This window comes from Engraulis encrasicolus, chromosome 24, assembly GCF_034702125.1.
Source record: "Engraulis encrasicolus isolate BLACKSEA-1 chromosome 24, IST_EnEncr_1.0, whole genome shotgun sequence".
Lineage (NCBI taxonomy): Eukaryota > Metazoa > Chordata > Actinopteri > Clupeiformes > Engraulidae > Engraulis > Engraulis encrasicolus.
Window position 1 is genome coordinate 45,265,324 of NC_085880.1, and position 24,146 is coordinate 45,289,469.

At 43.7% G+C, this 24,146-nt stretch overlaps 1 protein-coding gene across 3 annotated transcripts; it reads right to left on the reverse strand.

Annotated features, from left to right (window-relative positions):
* Window positions 1–3,147: 3,147 nt before the first annotated feature.
* Window positions 3,148–22,590, reverse strand: sfxn3 (sideroflexin 3). Of its 3 annotated transcripts, none has more exons than XM_063192308.1 (11): window positions 22,526–22,590; window positions 20,863–21,041; window positions 18,549–18,719; window positions 15,466–15,564; window positions 13,746–13,821; window positions 12,588–12,673; window positions 7,692–7,819; window positions 6,347–6,396; window positions 6,110–6,159; window positions 5,807–5,854; window positions 3,148–4,847 (listed from the first exon to the last, which is right to left on the reverse strand). In XM_063192308.1, exons 2-11 carry the CDS (start codon window positions 21,024–21,026, stop codon window positions 4,751–4,753), a joined length of 969 nt encoding a protein of 322 aa, XP_063048378.1. In that variant the 5' UTR covers window positions 21,027–21,041; window positions 22,526–22,590; the 3' UTR covers window positions 3,148–4,750. The 3 variants fall into 3 exon arrangements, with proteins under 3 accessions (XP_063048378.1, XP_063048377.1, XP_063048379.1); XM_063192307.1 differs by having other exon boundaries at window positions 22,417–22,562; XM_063192309.1 differs by lacking the exon at window positions 22,526–22,590 and adding an exon at window positions 21,595–21,629.
* Between the last annotated feature and the right edge of the window lie 1,556 nt (window positions 22,591–24,146).

The window sequence follows — 24,146 nt, forward strand, 5'->3', positions numbered from 1 at the left end:
CAGGTTTCTGTTCAATGAAAGCAACAGAAAAAAGCATAAATAACATTTAGATGTGCAGCAAAGGAGTGTTTCAGAGTGCACTGGAGTTCAGGCCTCAACATATCCACAGACAAACAATCCCTCACAATCAGGATAGAGCACTGTTATACATACAAAGCACACACACTACACACAAATAAAGGAGTTTCCAATGGTTGTCTTTGCTGCCCCCCGAAGGATACAACAGGCAGTGCATTTTCTTTTTTTCTTCAGTACACTCACAAGATCACTTAAGATCAGAGAATTACTCTCCTTCTCTGGTACAATGACACGTTTTTGCAGTAAAGTGAAGCCAAACATTAAACACAAGCAGAAGAGTTGTTTTTGCTGCCCCCTGAAGGATACAACAGGCAGTGCATTTTCTTTTTTTCTTTTTTCTTCAGTACACAAGATCACTTAAGATATAACTATGATAACTACTCTCTTTCTCTGGTCCAATGCACTTTTGTAGTAAAGTGAAGCCAAACATTAAACTGAAACAGAAGAGTTACCAGTACACGCCAAGCAGTAGGCTATAGTCATCTCGACTAAGGAAGTATGTCAAAGTCAAAGCGAAATCAGAGCACTTCTTTTGATCTGTTTGGCTTGCTGACTGGCAGTACACTGCTGCTTAACCCTGGGAAGAAAAGGAAAGTAGTCCTTCCTCTTGCTGCACTTAGATCAGTGTTATTGCTTTGTGTGCACAAGGACTTCCCAATGTGCAAGAAGGAGACATTGAATTAGCATACTGTACTAAAACCATGATGCATCAGCAAAAATCAACAGCGTGTCAACTGTCAAGGGTTCATGAAGTGTCACTGAATGGAAAAGTAGTGCACGTGATCAGTACTATAGAGTGACAATTTAGTCCGATAAAACATTTAATCCACCACGCATAATAATAATATATTCAATAGTCACACACACACAACGATCATTGGATATTTAAAACATTCACGGACATTCATGTGCTACGTCACAAAAAATCTTCCATTAAACATCACGGGACCGTTAGGGACAAACAGGGGCAAACAAACTCAACAGCTGATAATGAGATGTCCTATCCTGTCCTGAGATATCTGATCAATCGTCTCCATCTAAATCTTATTGGTTATTATGGGGCATACTTCCAAAGGATCGAGAAATTTGTGCTCATTGACATACTGCCCGCAGAGTAGAGGTCCTGTTAGTGAAATAAAGAATAGGTACCACTATCCCCGCACGTGTGTGTGCATTTGTGAGTGAGTGTGTGCGCGTGAGTGTGAGTATGCGTGAGTGTGTGTATGTGCGACTGTGTGTGTAAATTATCAGGAATAAGAGCACTTTTGTGAGCACAGGACAGAGCATTGCAAGTGCGTGTGTGTGTATGTGCCTCTCTGTGTGTGTTTCAGAGACAGAAAGAGAGCGTGCATTAGAGGGGTTTGGGAACAGAAGCAATACCTTGTAACCCGACTGTAGAAGTTTCAGCTCAGGTGTAACTTCATTTAGGACAGCTAAAAATAATATTTATAGTATAATATAATATAATATAACTATAATATATTTATAGTAACATAAGCAGGTAACGAGGGGGGATAACAGTACTGTAACATAAGCAGGTAACGAGGGGGGATAACAGTACTGTAACAACTAGAGGTGCTCCGATTGCTCGGCAGCCGATCATGCTCGGCCGATAATGGCCAAAAATAGCCTGATCGGTGATCGGAAAAACATGCCGATCAAAAAACCGATCCAGAGATATTAAATTCCTCACGCAACCATTTCGCCTTTACACCTGGCGCTGCCTGCATGTAGCCTAGGTGCTGGCTCTGCACAGCTGCTGCACCAAAATAAGGCATCTTTACTTGTCTTTAACTTTTTGGAATTCCCTCCTTCATTTTCACCATTTATAATCATATCTGCATCAACAATTATCTGATTTTCCGATCCATGCGCAGTTTACATGACGCTTGTAATTTGTGAATGACGTGTCAGTCTCGCCATGTTCACTATTTTGAGTTACAGCCTGTCAGCACGCAACAACTAAACGTTTCCAAAACAATCATCAACTGTATTGTTTTTAAAGTTGTAGCCTAATGGACAGCCAGGTCATTAGTTTTGTAGTCGCTGCAACACCAAACAGCAACTAGGGAGAATGGACGGTGAAACTCAATGAGTCTGTGCAGGGAATTCTACATTCTATGACAGTGTTACAGAGAAAGAGCTTTCCTCGCAGACACGCTGTGTTGTGCGTGTTCCCTGTTCTTTCAAGTGAAGTTTTTTTTTCTTGTTTTGTGTATGTAGAATCTCAAGTGTTTCAGTCACAATGTAATTTGCGATAGACTACTTCTCGCCCGTTAGCCATTTTACGTTATAACCTGTGTAGTTGCCTCGGTCAGCGCGCGACAAGTTCACGTTGTCCGCACAAGCATGCCAACGTTATTGTTTTCAAAGTTGTAATTGACAGTCAGTCGATTAGTTTGATAGTCGCTGAAACGCCAAACGGCGACAGAAGTGAGAGGGAGAGAGCAGAACGGTCGCGGAGCACTGCAGCTGTGGACAGTGAGTGACAGAGAGGGGAGGGGCTCTCCTCACGAGGCTGCTCATTTAAAGCGACAGGGTTTTTTCTCGTATGCAGAAGACGAGAGACTGAGATCCAGGTGTCTGAGCTTCAATTCAATCTCAAATAGTTAAGTAATTATATTCAATAACTTATAAATTGATGTAATGTTTCAGTTTCAATTCAATCTTAAATAGTTTAGTAATTATATGCAATAACTTATAAATTGATTAATACTGTAGACTTACTTGTAGGCTATATTACCAACACTAGTCTGAAAGAGCTGAAAGATAATAATAATAATAATAATAATAGCCTAATAATAATAATAATAATAATAATAACAATAATAATAATAATCATAATAGTAATAGCCTAATAATAGGCCTACATTGTGAAAGCGACATGTGCAAATTAAGATTGATTGGTTTATGGGCAGAAATATTCAATAAGGATAATTAATAGGCTATTAAAAAAATAGGAAATAATTTCTGTGATCGGCAATGATCGGTGATCGGCAGATAAAGATTTTTGGTGATCGGTATCGGTGATCGGGCCAAAAAATGGTGATCGGAGCACCTCTAGTAACAACCCACTTCACCAAAAGAGCAACCATGGGAAAACACACAAAGAAGCAAATTAAAGCCTTAATAATAATAGCATAAATAAGAGTCAAATAAATACACGTCAGGAAAAAATGTCAAAACGCATGGAAAACCAAAGGGGAAAAAAACAAACAAATGAAACCACGCAAAGCTCAGCTGCAAGAGAACAAACAAAAAAGGATCCCTCTTTATAGCACGTCACCCATCCCCCGTCCGCATCTCAATTTTGCAACACGCAAAGAAACGTCATTCCTATTCTACACAGAACCCCATCATCAATCAGCCCAGCCAGTCACCCACTCTATTCCCTATTTATCAAGCTATATATACACATACAATACGACCTTCATCATATCGGAACACATCACGTGTGTGCAGCATAGTTCAGAGAGGGCACCTTCCATGTGTATGAAGCAGAGGTGTCAACAGTAACAGTAAAAGTAAATTCATGGTGTAAGTACTACACTAGCACATGATATTACATAGCTGTTGCACTATTTACTCAATAGCACCTAATGGGTGTGATGGACTGTGTTGTTACTAACAAACATGGGTGTAATGTTAGGTGTGGATGGTGGGGACATGTTCATACCACTTTTGGGATAAACCTATCTTGTCCACCACCTTTTCACAAACATAATGTAAAAATAGCATGCCCAGACAATTTGACATTGTAATGTCTTTGTAATGTCGCCAAACCTACATCTTTACTAACAAGGACTAAAAACCTAACAAGCACAAACTTGATCCAACCAGTGCAGTGAGCCGATTGTCCAACAAATGCACAAGTCTACTGGTTACTCGGATAACTGTGTTTCCTTTTCTTAACTTTTACTTCTACTTTTGACACCTCTGGTATGAAGACGGAGTTAGGAGTATGGAAATTAACACTGTAGTACAATATGAAATAGCACATCTGTAGTTGACCTACTGAGTAGTCTAAACCCGGGCTCAAACTACACAACTATCTGCCCAATTTTCGGCTGAACCCCACCCCTTACGGCAATAGGTGGAAGGTTACCCCCCCAGGATTGTCGGGCAAGATTTCCTGGTCGTGAGTCGCCCATTGCAAATTGTAGATATCAAACACTTTGATATTTACGACTCAAAATTATGCGTGCGGTGCAACCTGACGCAGAATCGGACACGATTTTAAAGTTGTGTAGTTTGAGCCTGGCTTAAAGTAAAGACTGGTATGTGAAGGGGGAAGGTGACCAGGGGGGTATTCCAAAAAAGCAGGTTTAGTCTCTTCCTTGCGTATGTTAACGCTGACCCAGTGGTAAATCTACTAATACAAGTGGCCTATGGCTCTGCTTTGACTGAAGGATGAAAGCCAGGTCACTTCTATTAGGTGTTTTACCACTCAGTCTGTGTTATAACCTTGCTGGCTTAGTCACTAAACCATGTTTTTGGAATATGCCCCAGGAGGTTAAGTTGTGTTTGTCTAAGGGGGACACATGATGGTGTGCCCTGTGGAGAGGAGTGTTGGGTGTGAGTAGGAGATAAATGGTGTGTGTGTGTGTGTGTGTGTGTGTGTGTGTGTGTGTGTGTGTGTGTGTGTGTGTGTGTGTGTGTGTGTGGTGGTCATCTACAGGCCCTTGTTGAAATAGACGGAGGTGATGTTTGCGTTGCTCGCTCGTATCCGCTCTTGAAGATCTGGCTCTAGGCTGCTCACACTCATGGAGCTGAGAGAGAGAGAGAGAGAGAGAGAGGGACAGAGAGAGAGAGAGAGAGAGAGAGAGAGAGATAGAGATAGAGATAGAGATAGAGATAGAGATAGAGAGAGAGAGAGAGAGAGAGAGAGAGAGAGAGAGAGAGAGAGAGAGAGAGAGAGAGAGACACACACAGGTCAGAAATGGCCCCCTACTCATCCAGACATCCTATCTTATCGGCATGAGAAGGGAGGAGCCCTCTCCCTCACACCTTCAAGACAACAAAAAGTGAGTAGAGGAAGTTGGCATGTCAACAAGGAAATGTATATGGGGCCCCATAGGAAATGAACATGGCATTTACAGCACAAGATAAAAACAACAGCAGACAGTTGCTTTTCTGTGCCTATGTACTGTGGACTGTCAAGGACATTGTTTACATGCCCTTCAGTAGCCCAAAATGACGTGAATATGAAGTCTGAAGCCATATCTAGCCTGTGGACTGTATACCGCATGTCTGACCCTGTGGCCACACTGGCTCCAGAGCAGGAGTAGAAGTCTATACGTCTTGTCTATTTGTGTTGAATGTAAGCAAACCACCAGCGTTTCCAGCTGTAGTTTAGTATACGCTGATCCAGCAATCAGAATCATCCATTTGCCATTTGTCAAATAAAACAAACTAGATGATAAACTATTTATCTTAAGAATAGATTGGTATCTCAATGTACACGTGGTCATTACTGAACAGTGATGGGCAAATTGATGCATTAGTTACGATCTAGGGCCACATATTCCAAATGACCTTGGTTTTTTACCTGCCCAATTCAACCAGGTGACCATTCGACCAGCCAATCACCTGGCTGACAAGGACAGGTAAGCCAAGTCATTTGGAATATGTGGAACTGGATTGTAACTATTTTGCCAATCAGTGAATACGCTGAAACAACATATTTACAAAATAAAAATAAATTGTACAGAAGCATCCACATACATACCTCTTCTGGGGGAACAGTGCGCAGCAGAGAGGAGTGGCAAACACCAAACTACAGGGAAAGAGAAATATGAGTTTGAGTTGATCATTATCCACTGTAATACAACACAAAAAATACAGAATGTTGTTTCGTGAAGGAGTAGGTTAAATCCCACACATCTGAAACATCTGACCCAGGAGCAGGACAACCAACTAACAGATAAAAATGACAAAAAAGGTCCGCTTAAACCAGGAATTTTCCAGGACCAGGAACCCTTCATTTTTTTGGGCGAAGCCACCAATGTGCAAACTGAAAACTCATACTCACCAGAATCCGACCAGGCCAACCTGAACTGGAGCGTTGAGCACAGGGAAACGCTGGAAACAGACAAGAGGAAAAATGTTTTCAAAAGGATAAAAAAAATAAAGGAAATAGGTGTGGTGAATGAGTGTGCGTGTGCGTGTGCGTGTGCGTGTGTGTGTGTGTGTGTGTGTGTGTGTGTGTGTGTGTGTGTGTGTGTGTGTGTGTGTGTGTGTGTGTGTGTGTGTGTGTGTGTGTGTTTACCTTCATGAAGGCTTTCTTTTCCAGTGCATCCATAATAACAGGAGGGATGGCTGCAGAAGAAAAAAGAAAGTTAATAAACTGACTGAGACAAGCAGCAAGTTCATTTTAAATGTGTAAAAAACAATTTGGTAAATAAAAATCTGTTTTAAAAAAATCTGTAAAAACGACTGAACAAGTGCAGGTATTTAAGCAGTGTTGCCAGATTGGGCTGTTTCCCGCCCAATTGGGCTGCTTAGGATGGCAGTGTGCGGGTAAAAATGGCATTTAGTAGAAAAACCCGCCCAATTTTTTGCCATAGAAATCAATACAATTGGGCGGGATTTTGTGCTTCTAGGCGGGTTTTGAGCATTTTTTGGGCTGGAAATCATCAGCCTCATCTGGCAACCCTGTATTTTAAGTGTCTCCGCTGCCCTTGAGCAGTCGTACACAGGGGGCCAGCTACTGTACGCGAAATAAGTGCCTCATATTTCTGCCCCCACTGTTGACCTCATGCCCTGCCTTTGGTGCAGTGTCATAGTCAGCCACAGGGAGGCGTTGTGCTCTCCACTCAAAATTATCAGCTGCCTTAGAGCAGTCGGCCACTGTGCTCTAGTGATTAAGGAGATGGGCTTTAGACCACAGGGTTGCAGGCTCAAATCCCACCTTTACACTCCTTATCTCACTCCATGGCTGAGGTGTCCTTGAGCACGGCACCTAACCCCATAGTGCTCCAGGGACTGTAACCAATACCCTGTACTTAAACAAGTCGCTTTGGATAAAAAGCGTCAGCCAAGTGTAATGTAGAGTAATGTGCTCTCTCCTCACCCATGGCTGGCACAGTAAGTGTAATGTAGTGTAATGTAATGTAACATAATGTGCTCTCTCCTCACCCATGGCTGGCACAGTAAGTGTAATGTAGTGTAGTGTAGTGTAATGTAATGTAATGTGGTCTCTCCTCACCCATGGCTGGCACGGTAAGTGTAGTGTAGTGTAATGTAATGTAATGTAATATAATGTAATGTGTTCTCTCCTCACCCATGGCTGGCACGGTAAGTGTAGTGTAGTGTAGTGTAGTGTAATGTAATGTAATGTAATATAATGTAATGTGTTCTCTCCTCACCCATGGCTGGCACGGTAAGTGTAGTGTAGTGTAGTGTAGTGTAGTGTAATGTAATGTAATGTAATGTAATGTAATGTGTTATCTCCTCACCCATGGCTGGCACGGTAAGTGTAGTGTAGTGTAGTGTAGTGTAGTGTAATGTAATGTAATGTAATGTAATGTGCTCTCCTCACCCATGGCTGGCACGGTAAGTGTAGTGTAGTGTAGTGTAGTGTAATGTAATGTAATGTAATGTGCTCTCCTCACCCATGGCTGGCACGGCCATGCCGATCCTGGACACCACCACCTGTACGATGGCCTGCTGGGCCGCCTTGGCCGACTCCCCCAGACGGTTCCCCTCCTCATCGGTCACCGGGATGCCGAACTTCAGCTCCCTGACAGGAAGAAACGTGAAGAGTGAAGAGTGACGTGAAGCCTCGGATTATGAAGGTCCTATTATGGCTTTTTATACCGTCTTCCTCTTGCTTCATAACACAGTTTGATTGAACTACCCACAGCCATGTGTTCTGTGGAATGGCAATTACCACACACACACACACACACACACACACACACACACACACACACACACACACACACACACACACACACACACACACACACACACACACACACACACACACACACACACACACACACACACACACACACACAGTATGACATGTAAACATCTAGGACTCAAGTTTGTGAGGAAGTGTAAATAAATTAATTCAAATGTAAATAAATGGTTGAGAGGTGCTGTGCTTTGTATGATGGCCCACATTACACATTGTAATGGTATGTGGATATACAAACATTCGAGCGAAGCATTTCCTTTATCTACAAGTATTACCTTCAAATTGTTCCAGTTCCAACTGATGCCCTTAAACTCCTCCCCCCCACTGCATTTGTTTTTGCCAGTGCTACAAAACACATACAGTATATCACGAAAGTGAATACACCCCTCACAGTTTTGCAGATTTTTGAGTATATCTTTTCATAGGAAAGCATCACAGAAATGTAACTTTGACACAATGATTAGTGACCTTTTAACAACATATTTAACCGCTTAAATTTCTTGTTCACTCAGAAAAAAACAAAATACAGCAATTAATGTTTGAACATGTACTCACAAAAGTGAGTACACCCCAGATTAAAATCCGGTAGAGAAGGGGCTATGTTGGCTCGAATCGTCTCAAAATGAAACGAAATGAAAAGGGATGACAAGGGAGGTCATCAGTGTGCGTTTCAACCTTTCTTTGCATTGAACTTTTAAATTTTGAGTCTGCATCTGGCTTAAATAGATTGGTGTGAGATTTGAATGCAATCCTTGCAAATGTGTTTATCTTGGTCTCAAGAGAGATGAACAGACCAAGGATATGGATCACTGGAACTATGTCATATGATCTGAAGAGACCAAGATAAACACATTTGCTTTCGATGGTGTCAAGCATGTGTGGTGGTAAACAAGTGAGTTTTACAAAAAAGGTGCATCCTCTCAATAGCCAAGCATGGTAGTGGGACTGACATGGTTTGGGGATGTATGAATGCTGTCAACATTGGCAATCTGAAATTCACAGGGATTAAAGCAAAAAAAAGTAATCTGACTGAACTTTTTTACCGGTTAGGCACCCGATCGAGTATCACTCCGTAACCCTACGAAAACCAATGTAGCCAGGCTCTGCCCTCATGACAAAACATACATGCAAGGAATGGTGCCAGAGCCAGCGGCATAGGCAGACGGGGCAGTCGCCTAGAGCAGAATAGGCCTATGTCTTGAGGGCGCCAGTAATACCAAAAAGTGCCACAAAATCAGAACTTCAACCAACATAAATCTTTACACTTCACATGAACAATGAATATTCATTATACACTCAGTAGACCTATATAGACTCAGTATGAGTGTACCTGTAGGCACTAGATCAGATGTGCTCAATCAGATGTAGGCCTACAATGCTATGTTTACAGATGCCAATTTCTAAATACAAAAAAAGGAAAGAGGGCGGGCAGGCCTAGGCCGCTCACCAGATTGACTAGAACTGGCCGAGAATGGAGGGATAATGGATACTATATCAGACTGCAAAGATTGAACTGAAATTTGGGGCATGTTTTGGTTATTTCCTCTTATTTCTACCCATTGTTTATGAATTGTTCACAACATCATGCAGAATGGATTCACAATGAATGCTGCTTCAAAATGGTAGCTGATCTCACAGAATTATTGACTTGGAATTGCAATGTGTTGATACAGTGAGTGATCCCATTACGGGTTTTTTTGTTGTAGTAGTAGGCTATATTTTGTCTTTCACATTAGAATGGGCAAACGCTGTTCTGGTGAAAGCACTGGTGCGCATGGCTTGCAGTTGTATTTCTGACATTTAAAAAGCCCTGATCATAGCAATCAGAGGGAGAAAACTAGCTTTAATTATTTGTATGTTTTTCACCCTTCGGCCTTTTTCAGTATTCATCCTGTTACAAATAACTTGTTGACGTTTACAAACAGGGTGCGGTATGTCTACCTCTGTGTTCTACCGTTTTGAAAACTACTGGCTACTTTTTTGTTTCTCGATGTGCGGTGCCAAGCGTACGCTTACCATTGATTTAAAAAACGTCCCCGATTCTTCCTATGCGCACGTGTTCTACAAGCTGACAGGACGCAGCAGACACGACAGTCACATGCATACGTCTATCGTTTACAAAAGTAACACACTTTCCCAAGCTTGTCGCGCAGCTTTCCACTCGAATCAAGGCAAATCACCCACCCATCAGTCCTGAGTGCGCAGTGCGCAAATAGGCTAACTGAACTCAAACGAAACGCATAGTCCGAGAAGATGGGCACAGACGTTGAGCCACTCAAAAACAAGCGCACACACAACTGTTGCTGCTGCACACTATTCCAGTTAGCAGAAATAGCGTCACACAGTAACCAGCCTTGAAAGTGAAACAAACGTCGAAACGGCATTTATCGACCATGAGTCCACCCATCAGAACACTGCTTCCCAGAACAAGACGTGGCATAAATTGGCTCTGCCAGGGATAGCCTATCCGTTACCCAAATGCAACCCATTTTTAACTTATTTCTTGAATATATATATCGGCAACAACAAAGTTAATCTGCTATGAGTACAGATGAGACTGTGAATTATCCGTTGTCAAAAAGACAACTAGCTCTACACGCAGCCAGTCAAACGCGCTAAACTTTGAGGATGAAACGCATGGTAGGATACTGATGAGTGAATGTTGTATCACACCGCCAATGGTGGAGTGTAGCCTAACTACATCCGTAGGCCTACACCAAACACACCTCTCGTCCCCTTCTCATGACCAGGAGTGCTCTCGAATTGAGTTCAGTTGTAAAGTAAAAATTGTAAATTAATTGACATAAATTATACGGACGGAAATCCGTCCAAACGAAAATCCAGTTGACGGAATTCCGTCGTAGCGACGGAAAACTTTAATCCCTGGAAATACACCTAAAAGAAACATGCATGTCAACATGCACTGTGACTACTGAAGCAGATCATGATATTCTCCATAGGATTGCATTCAAATCTCACACCAATCTATTTAAGCCAGATGCAGACTCAAAATTTAAAAGTTCAATGCAAAGAAAGGTTGAAACGCACACTGATGACCTCCCTTGTCATCCCTTTTCATTTCGTTTCATTTCGAGACGATTCGAGCCAACATAGCCCCTTCTCTACCGGATTTTAATCTGGGGTGTACTCACTTTTGTGAGTACATGTTCAAACATTAATGGCTGTATTTTGTTTTTTTCTGAGTGAACAAGAAATTTAAGCGGTTAAATATGTTGTTAAAAGGTCACTAATCATTGTGTCAAAGTTACATTTCTGTGATGCTTTCCTATGAAAAGATATACTCAAAAATCTGCAAAACTGTGAGGGGTGTATTCACTTTCGTGATATACTGTATTAGTTACTGACCAATGCAGTCGTTCCATCATCTAATGACATAAAACTCTAAACCAAATGCATGAAAGATGGCACTAGACTGAGTGTGGAGATCTGTCATTGCATGTAAAAAAAACAGCAAGCCTTAGAACAGTGGTCAAAATTAATCATTTCCCCTTGCTATGAGAAGTACTATTTTGACACATTTGCTGTGGTCATCATGACGAGCATTTTGCGCTTGTCATCATTACCGTAACTTGCTGTCGCCACCACCACCCAAAGATGACAGTTATGTTGCCCAATGCCCAAGATTGGAGAGATAGCTCGGACGCCGTGGGCAGAGGAAGTGACAGAGACATTCAAGAGCAATGAAGGCCATTCAAGAGTAATGGAGGCTTCGAAGAGGGGATGTCTGCGCTTCAGTCTTGGTGGTGCTCACAGTCGAGAACAGCAGTATCGGGACAAGCTGAGCTACTTCACAGTGACTAGACCCAGGGATGACTGGAGCACTCAGCAACTTTTTTTAGAGGTTTTTTATTATTTTGGTGCAAATAATGACTGACGTTTCGACGCACCTCAGAGTCCTGTAATGGAGTAATGGAGGCCATTCTGCTGCGACCCACCTCTAGCACCAGACCTCTCTCACTGTTTTCAGGCCGACCAGGACAGTGCCAGTGCCAGTTCGCAGTTTCCATTCGCATTGCAAACCAACTTTCTGGTTCACTGACGCCAAGATCTGTAGCGTGAACACACTGGCCGGTTTGCAATTAGCAACGGGCACCGCCTGGCATGGTTCTCGGTCAGTCTGAAAGCGCTCTGTGTGTGTGTGTGTGTGTGTGTGTGTGTGTGTGTGTGTGTGTGTGTGTGGCTCCGGAGCCCCCTGGTGGAGCTAAGCGGAAGTACACCACACACATACTGCAAGTCTGGAATCCTGAGAAGGTCTCGAGCCAGAAAATTGTCGGAGCATTTATCATTTCAATATCAATGGCGGCTCGCATTGAGACCTCACAGGACAGATTATAGACTATATTGACTCTTTAGAGATGAACAGACAACGTTTCTGAAGGAAACTGTTGGTGGCAAGGACAGACAAATGATAGATAAAGACATGCATTCTGAAGACAGAGCCAATGCGTGCTCTCCCAGAGTGGAGTTGACGAAGCTGCGTGGTACTACACAGGTCAGGAGAGAGTCAGGTAAACTCACCTCTGCCTCATGAACTACACAGGGTGGGCGCGCCAGGTAAACTCACCTCTGTCTCATGAAGGGGATGTTGATGCAGTTGGCCGCGGCAACAGCAGCGAAGGGAACGAACCGACTGATGATGGGAGGCAGACGCTGGAGAAGAGAGGAAGAGAGATGGGGAAGAGAGGAATGAGGAGAGAAAAGGAGAACAGTGGACAAGAGAGAGGAGGGAAGAGATGAGGAAGAGAGAGATGAGGAGAGGAGAGCAAAGGAGAACAGTGGACAAGAGAGAGGAGAGGAGAGAAGAGTGGAAGAGAAAGATGGGGAGAGGAGAGGAGAGGAGAGCAGTCGGGGAGAAGAGAGAAAAGGAGAGCAGTGGAGAAGAGATAAGGAGAAGAGTGTGGACATAAGAATTACAATATCATTACAATATATCATAAGTGAACAAACAGTGACATGCAATTTTATAAGGCCAAACAAATATAGATAGAACATCTTTCAAGCATAAATGTGATGATATCATCTAAACAAACGGAGATGTTTAAGATGGGAATTCCTTGAAATTCCTGGTTGTCAGCTTCGACACTGGTGCATATCTACATTTTAACGCAATTGAATGAGATATGATTTAAGACTCACACTTACATCTCTCAACCTCTCACACTATACCGGCACAGTGATGGGATAAATGGTATAAACATGCTCCAGATTTGACTTGACTTCACCTTTGCATAAGCACACCAAGCAACCATCAGCCATAAACTGGCGGGATAGAATTGAATCTTACAAATCAAATCTAAATCAAGCCAATCAAGTCTCTCTCTCTCTCTGTCTCTCTCTCTCTCTGGTGTCAAAGTGTAACTTAGTGAAATCTTTTTAGAACACAGGACGATGTTTTTTTTTTCTGATTTTGTACATTCAGGCACTGTTCCTTGAACACAGTGCGAGTGTGTGCGTGTGTGCGTGTGTGTGTGTGTGTGGCCCTCAGAAGAGTCATGTGGATGCTTGCGAGAGCCCCTTCTGGCTGGGTCTATGGCTCTGGGATTGGATGTCACTGGGTGTGCTTGTAGTGGTAGCAGAACACAGGATGCGTCATAACAGATAATTACGGATTTTGTGCATTTGTACACATACAGTATATTTCTATATAGAGCTGTTTTCCTATGTGTGTGTGTGTGTGTGTGTGTGTGTGTGTGTGTGTGTGTGTGTGTGTGTGTGTCCATACCTTGGCTAGGGCCTTGAGGCTCAGCGCTGTAACGACTGCTCCAGTGGTGGCGCTGACGTACGCTGCCCCCAGCTGGCTGTGGAGTGAACAACACACAGGTCACGAGGGTCACGTCCCACACAGGGCACGGGGGTCATGTCCCATAATACACTTCTGTCTCATCAAACACTCCCTCATCCCCTCTCTCACAAGCCCTCCTCTCTCTCCCTCATTCTCTCTCTCGCACACACACACACACACGCATATAAATGCATGCATATAGACACACAAACTCGTATATACGCACAAACGCATTCACACACACACAAACGCATTCATACGCAAGCAAACATTCACACTCCTCTGCAGTGCCTCTGTGGGTGGATCTGTCCTGATCTCGGGTGCATTTCTCGAAACCGAAGTTGCTAACTACGTTAGCTGCTTTGTTGTTTGCAGTGCAATTTCCCAATGGCAACTACATACTTTGCTAACAGCTAACAACTCTGTTTTCGAAACGCACCCCTGTGCTGTCCTGTGGCGTGCTGTTGCTGTTGCCAGGGTTGCCAGATGAGGCTGATAATTTCCAGCCCAAAAATCCTCAAAACCCAGATAGAAGCTCAAAATCTCACCCAATTCTATTGATTTCTATGGCTAAAATTGGGCGGGTTTTTCTGCTAAATGCCATTTTTACCCGCACTCGGCCATCCTAAGCAGCCCAATTGGGCGGGAAACAGCCCAATCTGGCAACACTGGTTGTTGCTGTTCTGTCATTAGCAGCCTGAGCAGCATTCCTCCCGTTCCCACACCACAGCTCAACACTTCTCTCTGAATGCCACAGTCACAGGGGACACGTGAGGCTCGAGCGGGCCATATGCCATGCCCATGCCCTCTCACTCGCAAAATCATTCAGTCCTTTATTTATTTAAAAAGTATAAAGCTGCATGGAGGTAACGCGTACTACATATGTGTGGTGAATAATAATGAAATTTTTTAACTGAAGAACTTGCAATTGGACAGAAAATCTAAACGTCATGTCATTGATCCACATACAAATTACATGTACCTATTGACAGTAAAGGATTTTCTGCTAGTCAATCTCTTCCTTTTAAGATTACATCACAATGTAGCGGAACAGGCAGGATGACATGTCCAAATAAATGCAATCCATGACCAGAATATCAGGCAGATTATCGTAGCAGACCATTACATAACTCCACCTCTGCCAAAGCTCTCTGAAACCCAATATCAGGAAACGCATGGTACCATAGGCAGGAAACATGCACAATGCAATTAGGATCATGTACAGTATGTTATGATCAGTGTTTCCCATACATACACAGACCATTCTGTGGGGTAGTGCCACAGAATGAAAATCGAGTACCACAAATTGACCAAACATGCATGTCAATTGGGGTTTACACATAACACCTGCACTAGCTCGACTTGTTTTGCCTGTAGCACCACACAAAACACTGCGTTCCCATCAGCAGAGGTGTAGTGAAGTCCACTACTAGCACCACGCAACATAATTGTGCTAACTAGCTGCTAATTGCTATCTAGCTCAGGTCAAAGGTCGTGCTGAGGTAGTAACTTTAGGAAACGTGCGTTTATACCGCAACACACGAGCGACGACAAGGGGCAGGGGAGCTGTAGCTCAGCACAGAGGAGGAAGAGGAGGAAGAGGAGGAGGAGGAGGAGGAAGAGAAAAGGAGGAGGAGGAGGTGTGAGCAGCCGGCCCTACTTGACTGTCATGGGGGCGTCTCCGCTGCGGTTGGTGTAGTTGACGACGGCGTTGAAGGACTGGTTGACCCACTGCCAGAAGACCACCGCCGGGGTCGTCCTGCAGAGAGGGAGAAGAAGGGAGAGGAAAGAAGGACAGGAGAGGGATAGAAAGAGAAAAAAAGAATAGAACACAGAGCAGAGAGGGTAAAAAGGGGAGAAATACACAATTCAATACATACGAAATAACGGGTTAAAAATAAGATGACAATGCTTGTAATTTTATACGGTACAAATGGTAATTTTATGTGTATGTAATTTTATACGGTACACTGAGGCTTTTACAGCCCCATGCTGGTCCTTTGAAACATGAACTGTGAGCTCAACAGACACATTAAGGCAAACGGCACCAGGCTCCATGGAGCCTTTCAGCTATAAATGTTCCTAAACGACTACACATATATATGAGGCAGCGCAGACCAAGACACTGGAAATGTGTAGGCTTGAACATCTTTCCACATTCCAAAGATTCCTCCTTGAAAAGACGCCGACGTGGGTCAATACCAACATACTCAAGTTACACTTCATGCACGCACACACACACACACACACACACACACACCGCTGCAGGGGGGGTCTTTTGTGTAACCCTGCCCAAAGAAGACCGAATAGCCATAAATAGACCTGAGGAGTAGGGGCTAGCTCTAACCTTATGGAGCGTGAGGCTATGAGATCAATGGGCCGTGGCTATCATGAATCATTAGGCTTAAGAGGCTTCCTGTTTAGTTAGCGTTAGCGTGTTTTGTTGCGCTGAGCTACAACCCTGCCCACCAGGACCATATGGCTCCCTGCCTGACCTTGCATGATCAGGTCGCCCAGGGAAAGGGGAAAGCGGTGCAATGGGCCTATAGCAGACTGGAACCAGACCAGAATTGACTGAATGCATTTGGAGAGGAAAGTGAATGGGGTGAGTGATATGTCTATGTCTGCATGGTAAAGTAAGAAACATCATTTCAATTCTTTGTATGACGATGAAGTGACAATAAAGCGACTTGACTTGACCAGAATGGACTGAATGCATTTGGATACAGGGGAGAGTGAGCAGAGTGGAGGGGAGAGTGAGGAGAGTGGAGGGGAGAGTGACCAGAGTGGAGGGGAGAGTGACCAGAGTGGAGGGGAGAGTGAGCAGAGAGTGGAGGGGAGAGTGAGGAGAGTGGAGGGGAGAGTGAGCGAGAGTGGAGGGGAGAGTGAGGAGAGTGGAGGGGAGAGTGAGGAGAGTGGAGGGGAGAGTGACCAGAGAGTGGAGGGGAGAGTGAGGAGAGTGGAGGGGAGAGTGGAGGGGAGAGTGGAGGGGAGAGTGAGGAGAGTGGAGGGGAGAGTGGAGGGGAGAGTGAGGAGAGTGAGGAGAGTGGAGGGGAGAGTGACCAGAGAGTGGAGGGGAGAGTGAGGAGAGTGGAGGGGAGAGTGGAGGGGAGAGTGAGGAGAGTGGAGGGGAGAGTGACCAGAGAGTGGAGGGGAGAGTGAGGAGAGTGGAGGGGAGAGTGGCCAGAGTGGAGGGGAGAGTGGAGGGGAGAGTGGAGGGGAGAGTGGCTAGAGTGGAGGGGAGTGGTGAGCAGGGAGTGTCAGGTTACGTAAATATGGAAGTGCACCTGCTTCCTCTGGGAAATGGGTCATTGTAGTGACTTAAGGGATTTGGGGAAATATGTAGAGTAGAGTTGAGTACTTTTATTAATCCAGAGGGAAATTAAGGTGCTACAAAAATACACAAACTTACAGACCTAATACACATTATTTCACATTGCAGTAAACATATAGCACACATACATTAAACATAGTGAACATTAAAGCAGGTCCTGGGAGTCAAAGGGGCTACCCGATTTGAGGAAAGAATCGCTGAACCTTTATATGTGCCAGTTTACTAGTCTCCATCTATGTATAATACTTTAACGCTCCCACAAGTGATTACGAAGGGTCATTTAAACCCATAACCCAGCATATTTTTCCATGTCATCACCTTGTATTTTTCTAACACCCCCTTTCCAGGTGTGTTTAAACCATGTTTCAGAGTGGCAGGCTTTTCATCTTCGAGGGAGCAGCTGTAGCCTAATGGTTAGGCAGGTGATCTTAAGATCAGAGCGTTGCAGGTTCGAATCCCACCCTTACCTCTCCCTACACCTCACTCCATGGCTGTAGTGCTCTTGAGCAAGGCACCTAACCCCACATTGCTCCCAGTACTGTAAATACTATCCTGTAAAATAACTGTAAATCGCTGTATGTAATGTAAGGTAAAATGCAATGTAAGGTAATCAGATTACCTGTAGAAGGTGAGCATGCAACCGGTGATGGTCATGATTCCCTATAGAAGGTGATGGTCATGATTCCCTCAGAGTTCCGACTCTAATTCAGACATAAAATTCTATGATTTTCCATGACTTTCCAGACCCAAAAAACTGAATTTCCATGACCATTTCGGTAAAAAGAAATGATATTAAAAAGTTGTTTTAAGTGTGAAAACTGAAGATTATCTGTCGAAGCATTGTAGTATAACCAGTAAGAAATAATGTTATACACCAAACAAAAAAGTGTTTTGCTTTTAGACAACTGTTAAAAAAATCCATGATATTCCATGGCTGTGCATGCAAAATGGTAAAATTCCATGACTTTCCATGACTGGAAAAACATTCATGAAATTCCATGATATTCCGGAAATTCCATGACCCGCGGGAACCCTGTTCCCTATAGAAGGTGATGGTCATGATTCCCTATAGAAGGGCCCCACCGTAGCGCCAACAGTAGGGCACCGTCTCTGTCTCTGTCTCCCGACCCACTTCCTGTCCAACTCTTCACTGCACTAGCGTAATAAAGGCCAAAAAATGCCCCCAAGGTTCTCTCTTCCACACATCGTGCTCTTCCTTCTTATTGGTGCGTTTCTGAAGTAATCAAGTAGTTAGGAAATGGATCACACTCATTTTTTTTCTCCAGGAAATAGACAGAGACTGTGACCCTGAGGAAGGCTCTTGCAGCCGAAACATCTGTCTGTCTCTGCAATGTTTGAACAANATGCCCCCAAAAAATACATTTTTAAAAAACAAAATAAAAGATTACCTGTAGAAGGTGAGCATGCATCCGGTGATGGTCATGTTCATGGGCACCTGAGCAGACATGCGTCCCACCAGGATCATCTTCTCGCCGGTGTCCGGGTGGAAGGCCGAGTCGTAGATGTACTTAGCCCTCCACAACTCATCCTCCGTCAGGCCGGGCCGCACAATGCCTTTTCTACAGATACACACACAAACACACACCATTACATTACATTACGTTTGGCAGAGGACTCCATCCAAGCGACTTAATCAAAGCATACATATCACACACACACACACACACACACACGATTACATTACATCAAAGTTTGGCATATACTTTCATCCAAAGCGACTTACAATTGAGGACATAATCAAAGCATATAGCACACACGCACACACACACACACATGTACATACACACACTTGTTGAGCAAGTATTAAAGTTTATAATGACTGTAGTCAAGCTAAGCTAGTGCTATTGCTGAACCATTGCATGGTGCTAGGGCATTTCACGGTGACTGTAGTCAATATTTCACTCAATCACTAAATGACAGGCTGAACAAATATAAGAATGCTTAATGACAGATAGACATGCTATGCAGTGCAGTTTTATATTTTATACATTTTATGGATTATATGTATTAATTTCTATGTATGTGAGTGAGGGTGCATGACTACTGCATGTGATGCAGAGACTGTAAAGACCAAGACTAATTTCCACTTGGAGACAATAAAGTCTACTTTACTATCATATTACTACTACTGCAGTAACAGCTCTGGTCTTCCTCGCTCTACAACCACGGTGCGGAGGAGGAACTGAGCTGTGGACGTCTGTCTGGCCCGATTTAAGCCCTTTGGTGAAGCAAAAGATAAACAAACAAAAAACAGCTGTTCCTCCACGAAGACCTCATTAAAATATATTCAGGTACCAGCTGCCACCGCACAAAGTTGGATATTTCTGGAAACGACAGCAAAATGTATAAAGCCCTGTTAGTAGAAACGATAACTGTTCTGAACATTGAAAGTGCATTATAGTTAGCACACTTTTATCACCGTTCTATAATACACATATTAGCATGATTTCACATGTAACCACATGTGAATGAGAAGATTAAGTTACAGGGGCTTAACACCCCATTAATGATAATAATGACCATCGCCTTCTGTCTGTCTGTCTGTGCCGTTTTTGAGCATATGTGTTTCAAAATTCTACAATTGTGACCTGAAGCTGGCGCCTATGCATGTTATACGTTTGTAAATATAGCCATGATAGCCATCCCGACCCGGCCCCTCCCACAAACAACACCATTCTGTATCCCAGACTAACCCCACATGGACACTTAACCACAACACAACAATAACTCTCAAAGGCAGTTGCATGGAACAGTGACGCCCACCCCTCATCAACAGCAGCACCCATTGGTTGGTGATACGGTGACACGGTGACCCTCCCCCGTGCCAACCAACCAGCTTCTCTCAACGCTGACCTGACTTTAAACTCTTACACTGCACTGTTGTTTTATTTATAGCAAGGTACCTTGTACTCAAAGTCTATTCGACTGTGTTGTGGCTTGCTTTTCAAAGAAATCTAACCCACTTAAGTAAAAAAGAGGACAGGACCCAGCAGCAACCTACTATCTTGTGATTTCTAAGCCTTTTAGTTTTGTACACCCAAAGCCCTGTCTATGAACAGTAGGTCTGGGGGTTATTCCAAGAACATATTTAATTGATTCACTTGGCTAAATGAACCTATATGATGTGGAAAACATGATTATATATAGCCTGCATGTGTTGTTAATAAAATATATATATATTTTTAATCTTTTTTGGCCCGTTTGCCCCAAACCTCCAGGTTAACTTAACCCGGTTTGCAACCAAACTACCTTCTTGGAATATCTCATTGAAGAACGCAACACAAACAAGCTCTGTATTCTGCTGAAGATAGTTTGACCTTCAAAATGTTAGTCCCTATGGTATGTTGTGCAAACTTGAATTTGTATAGGTCACACATTTCAGCACATAACTGAAATGACCAAGTGTACAGCATAGTACAGCATAGTAGAATAAAAAGGGGGGGGGGGGGGAAAAAGGGCATCTGTGCTGCTCTAGCTTCTTCTCTCCGCTGTAAGTTATGGAATGTGCGATACAATTATCGTCCGTGTAGAGAGAGAGAGGCATCGATGAGTTGCATCTGTGGGTTATCAAGTAACCTCAGGTGCTCATCAGCGTAAAAAATAAAGGACTTTCAACTTTACTTCAGAGTGCCTCGAACCTTCTCTCTGCTCTCTACAATCAGGTTCCGGTCGCTCTTCGTCCCCTGACTTCGTGCGACTGACCTGTAGTCCTCGATGGTGACCCGTGCGTCCTCCAGCACAGCGCCGGACAGCAGCACGTTCCTGGGGTCGGTCACCGTGAAGAAGTGCTGGGCGCGGCCCATGAAGGTGCCCTGGTCCCATCGCGGCTCCGCAATGTTGATGTTGAGCGGGATATCTCCAGACATCTTCACCGGGTTAACCTGAACACAAAGAGGTTTCGTATTCAAAAGTTTGGGACACAATTAATCAATAATGAATAAATAAGTGAACCTTCTTCGTGCAAAGCTGTTTGACATTGTGGCAAATTCATCCCTCTAGTATTTTCGACATCAGCTTACAAGCACTCATTAGCAACCTACATAGTTGCATTCATTCAAAGGGGAGTTATTTGCATGCAGGAAATTAAAAAAAATAGGTATATTACTCTCCCTAGTAAAGCTTACCTATTGGAATACAGTATCTATGGGATAACTGCCTTTTCAATATGTCTAGTTAAGGAAAGAAGAAAAGAAAAACTTATAGTGTTTAAAAGGTTGAATTTGTATAGCTCAAACATTTCAGCACATAACTGGAATGACCAAGTGTACAGCATAGTACAGTATAGTGGAAACAACTACTGAAAAGTGAAAACAACGTCCTCTGTATCTCTGTTTTCATCTCCAGCCTGCGAGAGGGGAAATGTGGTCAAACGCATTCCAAAACACTGAATCAGAAGGGAAGGGATGACTCACGAAAAGAGAAAAAAAACCCTACTTTATTTGAGCTCACAAACGCCTTCAATGGCCCCTTCCTGGAAATGCAAGAAAGACACCACCATGCCACTGCCCGAGGCCCAAGTGGAGTCATTGACCAAGTCGTTGGAGTGATACAGCAAATACATGCTGATAAACGACAGTTAATGCAACTCACAGTGCAGCAACAGAGTCGTGCCAACGTGACTAGCGCTATGCCCTGAAAAAACTGGCTGACAGATGGGCATCACGCGTCACGCTGCGAATGCATCTCAAGAAAAGCAATTTATGGCTACCAGGTGTAGAAAGGAAAGGGGTCGATTGTTCGGCGAACACCAACTCCAGAGAGTCACATTGCATGTAAAGACGGCCTGGATCTGGCGTCTGTCAACAACCGTATCGATTATTTTGACAGGAGTATCCAACATCACGAGCTAACGTTAGCTACATCACGACTACCAGAACATCGCTAAATTACACCCGGTGGCATTAGCCGGTGATATTCAAGATAGCCAAGCAAACACGTTGCAAAAACATCAATAAAGCCAGGACATTTGAAGGAGCTAGTTGTCAAACTACAGTAGCAAAAGCCATGGTCTAAAGTGGTAGGAATGTCCATACCAGAGGCGAAACACATTCCACTTCGCATAATTATGATCCACAATTCACGGCAGATTAGCCAAGCAGGCAGATTAATCACTACAACATGGCCCATAGCTATGCATGGGAGCTAACCGACCACCACCCAGCAATGAGAAGTGAAAGAAAGATGACTGAAACTCGTTTGTGTCTAAAAGAAGAGAAGCAATTCAAGAGCACATGTCTAGGACACATCAGAACATACCTGGGTCTAACTACGTTCGTCAAAACTTGCACAGCTTAATACAATGACCTCTCAGAAATATATTTGACAGCTCATGGGGTTAGCTACTGCACACATTCAGCATATCTACCTTGAAATCAGAGGGAGATAAGTCACCTACAACAGCGGCAGCCCGGTTACGCTCGGCCGACGTAAAAATATGATGTCACCACACAGTAACTTTGCGATTGGACAGTTTGACAAGTTGGGGAAACCACGTTGGATTTGATTGGTGCAGGCTCGCTTCCTGTTTGTGAAAGGACTCCTTGGGCATGGGCACTGGTAAATAAATAAATAAATAAATAAATAAAAATAAATAAATAAATAAATAAATAAATAAATACACAAAGTTTGTAATGACTGTTGCTGTTGTAGTCAAGTATTGTAGTTTATCTTATTCATACTGACAAAGCTAACATGATTATGTTGACATTATAATTTATTGACAAACCCTGGTAGGCTATGGGATGGGATGGGGTCATACTGTAGGTCAGAGGCTGACTCAGAGAACCACTTGGGGAACAGGTGAACACAGAGCTAGCATGTTTAGAGACTGGCTGTGTGCCTGAGGACACTTGGGACTTTTGTGGACCTATAGGCTACTTTGTACCTTCATCATTTAATGTATTTGTCAGATATATGAGGGACACGAGGGACCCCAGGATAGGTGGCCCTGGTGCGAGGGACCCCTGTGTTGCGTCACACTTCGGATGGGTGGGCCCAGGCTACCAGTGATGAGTGAAGCATGGATTGGTAGGGGTGCTGGATGGGAGGAAGATGTGGAGATACATACACTGTGAGGGACACCTAGAGTGTGTGACGTGTAGGCCTGTAGTTTGCTGGTGGAGAATGCAGTGTGAGGATGTGATCAGGGTGATGTGGGTATGCCCTGACTGTCCCAATGGGGCACCTAAGTCACGCCCTCTACTTCCTGGTTCATGGGGCAGGGGGAGTCAAAACATGATAACTGGGCTTGAAAATGAGTGATTTCTGGATTTGTGGTGCATAAGTGGAGGTCCAACGTTTGGATTGGTGTCAAGAAAACACTAATTTTCAAGCCCAGTAATTATTTTTTGACTCCCCCTGCCCCATGAACCAGGAAGTAGAGGGCGTGACTTAGGTGCCCCATGCCTGGCTGTAGGTGGTCAGAACCCCTGTTTGGTGGTCTGTAGAATCTGCAACTCTATTACCCTTTGCTACAATGATGATTGATGCATATAATATATACCGGACGGTAGTATAATGTATAGCATAATGTATAATGTAGGCCCTACAGGCCAAATTCCATGGAAAATAATAACACCTTATGGGCCCAGAGAGCCAGAGGTTAGTCAACGCCCCCGTGTGGTAGGGACGTGTTAGTGCACCTTTCATTTGATGTTTCAGGCACATCTCAGGTTGGTGGTGGGTCACTGCTCTGGTCTCCCTGCCATTCCTTTCAGATGGCTTGTAGAGCTGTCAATCACGTTCTGTCCTCTATCCTGCATGGGTGCTATATTCTCTAGAGACTATGTATGAATGGATAAGTAGTAGTAGGGTAGAGTAGAGTAACTTTATTAATCCCCAAGGGGAAATTCAGGGATAAGCACAAGTAGCAACAGTAGGCCGAATAAGAAAACTCTGAAAACTGATAAACTCCAATTCTGTATTCCATGATTGACTGGAACCCATAATTGTATTTGAGAAACTGAGTCTGTGACCTCTCCTCTTGT

Excerpts from the sequence above, each read along its gene's own strand:
- sfxn3 (XM_063192308.1), bottom strand. The coding sequence starts at position 21,026 with ATGTCTGGAGATATCCCGCTCAACATCAACATTGCGGAGCCGCGATGG. Across the intron at positions 13,822-15,465 it reads GACGCCCCCATGACAGTCAA|CCAGCTGGGGGCAGCGTACG; the intron begins GTAGGGCCGGCT and ends TTCACTCCACAG. Across the intron at positions 7,820-12,587 it reads ATCCCCTTCATGAGACAGAG|GGAGCTGAAGTTCGGCATCC; the intron begins GTGAGTTTACCT and ends TCTTCCTGTCAG.